General features: G+C 39.8%; 1 protein-coding gene across 1 annotated transcript; it reads right to left on the bottom strand.

Annotated features, from left to right (window-relative positions):
- Positions 1–5,834: 5,834 nt before the first annotated feature.
- Positions 5,835–6,260, bottom strand: LOC138870100 (uncharacterized). Its single transcript, XM_070147698.1, has one exon. It carries the CDS (start codon positions 6,258–6,260, stop codon positions 5,835–5,837), a length of 426 nt encoding a protein of 141 aa, XP_070003799.1.
- Positions 6,261–7,650: the final 1,390 nt, after the last annotated feature.

Raw genomic sequence — 7,650 nt, 5'->3', positions numbered from 1 at the left:
AACTTCCAAAAATCCTCTTTTAGTTTTAGTAGGTCATTGTATTGGGCTATTAGATCAGTTTCTAGGTGTTGCAAAAATTGACTATTGATGTATTTGGGTGAATTTTGGATTCCTTGAAGCCTTGCGAGAAGAATTTTTTTTCTTATGAAAAATGTTCCCAAAGGTAGTTTGATTCCATTCTTAGATATGAGTGGTAAAATCCTTAACGGCAGTTAGTAAGGGCTTATTAGTAGTCTAATTATGGGTAATTATTGAAGTAAATTGGGGGTGGGTGATCTACATTGTTTCAAAACGAAATATTTTGTCCTTAGGCGTTTTGTATTTTTTTAGAGTTAGTAGTAACGGGCTATGATCGAAGTGCGTCCGAGGAAGATGATGAACTGAAGATTCAGGAAGATGTTCAACAACTCATAATTTGCTAAACATCTATCTAATTTTTCCAAGATGCGATGGGAGATATGTCTAATATTGGATCAAGTATATTTACCACCTGTATAGCCTAGATCAATTAAATTATAGTGATTAAGACAAGCAAGGAAATTGTCACTCCTCCTATTATTAATATGTAGACCACCAATTTTTTCTGTTGAGTTAATAATTTCATTAAAATCTCCACCAATTAACCAAGGTAAATTAATTTTGGCATGTAAAATACGAAGATTGTCCCATAGAACAGTATGTGCATGAATATTATTTTTTGCATAAATAACAAATAACAACCAAGGATTAGGGTTACGGTGTACCTGGACAATGGAGTGAATTTCTTGGCTCGTGCAGCTACTTGGTCTAGATGAAGTTCATCAGCCTTCCATAGTAAAGCAACACCTCCAGAAACTCCTTGAGCTGGTGACTGAGCCAAGTGTGAAAACCCAAACTCATGTTTAAGTGATTCATGGTTTTGCATGTGAGTTTCTAGCGGTGATACCAACGCATGCCTGTGATAATTAAGCATGGATCAGAAATTATGTTTGAAATCAGAGGACTGTGCTCCTCTACAATTCCAAATGATGAATTGCATGGATTGATTATTGAGTGTGTTGGTTGGAGAGTCCCTCTCCAACGTGGAAGATCGGTTCATCAGTGTTGGGATTAACACTATGGCAAATTTGCCCTCCTTTGGGTTTCTTGTTGGACAGATGTTTAGTGAGACACTTATGACTTCTGGTGGGCAAGTGATGATCACCTTTCGTTCGTACTATTCTTTTAGGACGTAAGTTTTGTTTCCATTGAGGTAGCATAGGATTAGGAGGGTTTCTCGTATCTCCGCCATGGTGGCTGCCACCTTCAATTGAGCTATTTCGTCGAGTTCTTGTGGAGGTAGACTAAGAGGTTGGACTGGACTCGTTGGAGGGGTGAGAGGTTGATACAGTGAGGCCTGAGCATGTAATGGTATTATTGGAGCTATAGACGTGCGTGGATGGATCCATGGGACAAAAGCTTGTGGTGGTTGTTGTGGTGGGTAGAAGGGTAACTCTAGTGTGTTGACTGGTAGTGGTGGTGGAGCATTCATTGACAGTGGTGGTGGGATTGGCGTGGCCATTTGTGGTTGTTGGTGGAGAGCTGATAGTGGGTGCATGGCTTGGAGAAATTGGTTGTATAACATCACCCCCATACGCATCCCCTCTGTGACTATTTGTGTTATGTCCGCCAGGTTCTGGATCATCACTATGATATCCTGGTTGTTGATTTCCATCATGAAAGTCAATGCATGTTCTTGTAAACTCATCTCGACCCAGGATTGTGGATACGTTTGTAGGGGTGGGTATTGAGTTATGTATATGGGTGTGGGTTGGGGATGGGGTTCGTTGGGTGGTGGCATGATGAATGTGTTGAGGAACACTGGGTGTTGGAGAAGGTTGGTGTTTGTGAAAGAGATGGTTCTCCGGTGATGAAAGTTGAGTTGTGATCTATTCATGGGGATATTGCGTGTGTTGGGAAATAGTGTGATGTGTAGTAGTAGGAGTAGTAGGGGTTAATGATGATGTTACTGGTGTTGGTTGTGCCTGAGAAGGTAAGGGAGTCGGTTGATTTGATAGAGGTAATTGAGTAGTAGTAATTTCGTGTGAATTACGATGGCATGAAGGGCTAAGGTGGGTTGCTTGTATTGGGTTTTGGGCTTCACCAGACGTTGGAATTGTTGTTTGGGTGGAGATAGTGGTTAGTGGGCCCGTGTGGTGTAAGTTATTAAGGGTTATTTGGGAGAGGTTTAGTTCCATGACATAGGCCTGTACTTGAGAGTCTATCGAAAGGGATGAGGTGGTATTGCATGGGTTGTGATTTGGGTATAGTGTCAGGCTCCTTTGCCACGTGGAGGTTGAGTGGGATATGTGTATTTGTTTCAGCAGATGTGTCATTAATGTTGATTGGTGATATGGTGTGTTGGGTTTGCATGGGAAGTGGGTTGGGAGCAGGCTGGTGGTTTGAAGGGCCTTGTCAGTTGGGCCTAATGAGTTGCCCGGTTGATCCATTTAGTTAGGATCCATTAGTATGTCAAAGGATGTTTCAGTAAAAAAATTTAGATTAGGGTGACAACTAGAAGGGTTAAGATTGTTAGTTAAGGATTTTTTATTTTTTATGGCATGATTATCTGTGTGGGAGAGAGTAAGGTTAGGAGTCATACCTGGGAATCCGCTGCTAGCATATGCCTTGGTGGGTGGTGATGCATGATGTGGTAGGGGTGATTTCCCTTTTGATCTATTCTTGGATGGGAATTTGACTGTTTGCCATTTAGTGGTGTCAATATCTGGATTAGAATTTTTGGTAGAAGATGGTTATGTTGTTTGGAGTTTAGTGGGAGATGTGTGAGATATTGTATTGGTAGGATGTGCTGTTGGGATAATGATTACCATGGCAGACGATGAGGGGGATGGGCAAAAGGGTTTTGTGTGACCAATACGACCACATAGTGTGCAGAGCATATTGAGGCCCTTATATAGTATTTATTGTATATGGGTACCAATGTACACATGTGTTTTAAAGGGCATTTCTAGAGGAACTTCTATGCATATTCTTGCATAACATCCTCTGGTGGTGGCCGATGTGCATGTATCCACCTTGAGTAAAGATCCAATCTTTTCGCCTACTCTTTGCAGTATTTCAAAGTCATAAAACTCATTAGGTAGTTTTGGCAATCTTAACCAGATTATTGTGTATGTGAGATGGGTGTTGGAGGCTATAAATTTGGGCTCTCATTTGCGTGCAGATGGAAAATGGTTGAGAATGAATCAGGGTCCATTGTGTAAAGCTTTGAGCATATTTTCTTCTTTTTGGAACTTGATTAAGTAAAAGTCGCATCCTAAGTCTATTAATGGTAGATCCTCTGTGGGTTCCCATAGTGCTTGAAGTTTAGTTCTCAGAGTTTGGTGCCCAACCCTTCTGCCGAACACTTTGACAATGACAGAGAATTTCCATAGTGAGTACAAGCGAGATTTGTCTGCTGAGATGATTGGTATGAAGGTGTCTTGATTGAAATTATTGTTGGATTCATCAGAGAAATCTATGTGTGAGTGTGTTTAGTGGCATGTGTTCGGATATGAGTTGAGTTGGTTGTTAAGTAGTAAGGTTTAGGCGAAGGATAGTGAATGGGTAGAGACAATGGCAGTGGTTGGAGTTGGAGTTGGAGATGGAGATAGAGGTGGGTCAAGGTGCATGGAGCTGATATCCGGTAGTTCAGGTGGTGGTACGGCGAAGGTGGTGTTGTTCATATCGTATATTTCTATAGAGAGAATTTTTCTTGTGTGGCAGTTCTTAGGCTTCGTTCCTACGATTGCTTTACCGTCATTAAAAGACTGAACTAGAATATGCGGATGCGACTAACCCAAACAATATTTGAAAATTAAATATTTCCTCATGTGGAGGCAAAATTAAGGTAATTATTTTGTTACTTACTTACATCTTTTCCTATTTAGTTCGCAAACTTGAAACCATAATTGAAGTTGAGGAGCTAATAAGCTATTTACGAATAATGTTATTTAAACTAACTTTCTCCAATATGTATGCGTTTTTATTTTTCAAGATTTAGTATAAGAAATTGAGATACTATTATGGAAAAAATATAACGAAGAATTTAAGACCTTTCCTAAATCGATGAAGTACTTCCATTTTCTTTATAACAACGTTTCACTATAAAAGCTAAGTTTTTCTGAAATCAATTTTCATGTTATGTTATAATATATGTTCTCTATAACTGTATTACAGCACTTCGCATTCAAAAATATTTGGAACAAACGAGGCTGTTATAGAAAGGTTTGACTGTTTATGTATATGATACAACAACAACAACCCAGTGAGATCCCACAGGTGGGGTATGGGGAGGGTAGTGCATACACAGACCTTATCCCTACTCCGGAGGAGTAGAGAGGCTGTTTCCGGCAGACCCTCGGCACAAGAAGGAAAGAGACAGTGTATCAGTAACAGCAAAGGAATACAGAAAGATAACACCAGCAACGCAATAATCAGAAAATAGAGAGCAAAGTAATAACAGTAAGCAGTAACAAAGGCACAGTACTATAGATGCAAGGGAATAATATGTACACAAAGGGCCACTAAGCATACTACAGCCTAACTTACGACCCTAATGAAGTGTTAAGAAGATAACTGGAGCCACTAGCAACCTAAAACAAAGCACTATCATACTAGCCTCCTATCTCCTAACATACACCCTAATGCTCGACCTCCATAACTTTCTATCAAGGGCCATGTCCTCGGAAATCTGCATCCGCACCTTGTCCTGCTCGATCACCTCTCCCCAATATTTCTTAGGCCGTCCTCTACCTTTCACCTTGTGCCCACACATCCATCTCAGCATCCTCATCTCTGCAACTTTCACCTTCTAGGTATGAGAATTTTTGACTAGTCAACACTCTGCACCATACAATATGGCCGGCCTGACCCCCGCTCTATAGAGCTTTCCTTTAAGTTCCGGAGGCACCTTCCTGTCACACGGGACACCAGACGCTAGCCTTCATTTCATCCACTCCACTCTTATACGGTGCATGACATCCTCGTCAATATCCCTATCCCCCTATATAATCGACCCCAGGTACTTGAAGCTCCCTTTCTTGGGGGATGACTTGAGAGTCAAGCCTCATGTCCATGTCCGCTTCACCCGGCACACCGTTGAACTTGAACTCCACGTATTCAGTCTTAGTCATGCTCAGATGAAATCATTAGACTTAAGGGTCCGTCTCCAAAACTCCAACCTCTCGTTAACACCGCCTCGCGTCTCATCAATCAGAACTATATCTCAACGAATAACATATACCATGGCACCTCCCCTTGAATATGTTGTGTCAGTGAGTCCATCGTCAGAGCAAATAAGAACGGACTGAGACCAGATCCTTGGTGTAACCCCACAACAACCGAGAAATACTCTAAGTCGCCCCCCACTATCCTAACCCGAGTCTTAGCTCCATCATATATATCCTTAATCACCCTAATAAAAGTCACCGGAACACCTTTCACCTCCATGCATCTCCAAAGAACTTCCTTAGGTACCTGTCATAAGCTTTTTCTAGGTCAATAAACACCATGTGCAAATCCTTCCTCTTATCCCTGTACAGTTCCACCAACCTCCGAATAAGATGGATCGCTTCCGTAATGGAACGACCAGACATGAACCCAAACTGGTTATCGGATACCGACATCAGCCTTCTCACCCTCGCTTCAACTACCATCTCCCACACTTTCATGGTATGACTCAGTAGCTTGGTGCCCATATAGTTCTGGATATCGCCTTTGTTCTTGTATATCGGAATCATCGTACTTCACCTCCATTCCTCTGGCATCTCCTTCGTCTTGAAAATAACATTAAACAACCTAGTTAGCCACTACAATCATGCTCTACCCACATACCTCCAAAATTCTACTGGGATTTCGTCTGGCCCCGTCACTCTGTCCCTACTCATATAACGCATAGCCCCGATAACCTCCTCGACTCTAATGCGCCTACAGTAGCTGAAATCTCGGTGACACTCGAAGTGCTCCAATTCTCCTAGCAAAATGTCTTCATCCCCTTCGTCATTCAGCAGCTTATGGAAGTACGTCTGCCACTTTCGCTTAATTATCTGCGCGTTTTCCGGTAACACTCGGCCTTCCTCGTCCTTGATACACCTCACTTGGTCTAGATCACGAGCCGTCTTCTCTCTCGCCTTGGCCAGCCGGAACAACTTCTTGTCCCCGCCTTTGTCCCCTAGTTCTTCGTACATGCGACTAAATACTGCATTCTTCGCTTCCGTGACCGCTAACTTCACCACCTTCATGTATATGATACAACTTAAATATAAAAAGGGATTTGAGTCGGGGAGCTATTGATGTGTATATTATTATTATTATTATTATTATTATTATTATTATGTAACTTTGCTGACTATTACTAAGAATTTCCTCTATATACAAATTATGGAGCCCATGCAGATAATATTTGGGAGCTCATGCAAAATGATAATAATGGAAGAAACAATGATTATGTTTTATAAAAGTGACATTATCATGTCAACTTTTTATTTCATTCTAGACTCCACTTATTAAAGTCACGCTAACAATTATATAAACCAAGTACCTACCTTTTTCAACACATTATTAGCACAATAATCATATCCCCTATCTAGAATGAAAAATTGGAGAATACGGCTGTTACAAACGGCAATACAAAAGTGTGTAAATTATAAAAACGAATCAAAATTGATTTGCTTACAATGACGTTCATGTGCAAAATTTAACGAAAAGTGATCCTATTATAGAAATAGCTTCAAGATATATTACTATTTTTTCTACCCAATAAGTAATTTGTTCCCGAGAACGACAAAAATTAATCTGCATATTGTATAATAGGGAGAAATTTAAAAATAGCTAGATTTACAAGTGGTCATTCAAAAATAGCCACAGTTTTAAAAGTAATTGAAATTTAGCCACTTTTTATGTAAAGATAAATTTGAAAGAAATAAGTAAAAATAGCACGGGCTAGCCAGCTTTCGGACTGGTCATTCAAAAATAGCCAGCGTTTGCAAAGTCATTAAAAAATAGCTATTATTTTGCTGTAGCAAGGACCGATCCAACATAATATACTGGAGATCGGGGCACCTGTGTATGAACTTCCAGCATATTATGCTGGAACTTCAATACGTGAAAAGTACTGGAGTTCTAGTATACTTATGCTGGAACTTCATTATAATATGCTGGAGTTCTAGTATACTTATGTTGGAACTGTTCCAGTATATTATGCTGGAGTTCCAGTATAAATATACTAGAACTCCAGTATATTATACTGGAGTATTTTCCGGATTTTGAACAGTATTTTTGTTCAGATTTATCTTTACATAAAAAGTGACTAAATTTCGATTATTTTTGAAACTGTGTCTATTTTTAAATGACCACTTGTAAATCTGGTTATTTTTGAATTTCTCTCGAAATTTTTATTGAAATAATTAACCTACTGACCAAACTCACTTATATGATCAATTTTTTTTATTGATCGTCCCATTTTTATACAAGGTGTATGATATTTAATATCTAGAGAATTATGTATTCAGTAATTTTGTGTTACTGCTGTCTAGCCAACTATATAATTGAAAAGAAAATTAAGGTAATCATGCATTTTCTTTTTAGTAGATATATATTCTTGTGGATTCACAGGCCATGATTTGCCCTAAA

This window comes from Nicotiana sylvestris, chromosome 6 (genome assembly GCF_000393655.2).
Source record: "Nicotiana sylvestris chromosome 6, ASM39365v2, whole genome shotgun sequence".
NCBI lineage: Eukaryota > Viridiplantae > Streptophyta > Magnoliopsida > Solanales > Solanaceae > Nicotiana > Nicotiana sylvestris.
The sequence above is the reverse complement of the archived record's forward strand: the minus strand, read 5'-3'. Positions and strand labels throughout refer to the sequence as shown.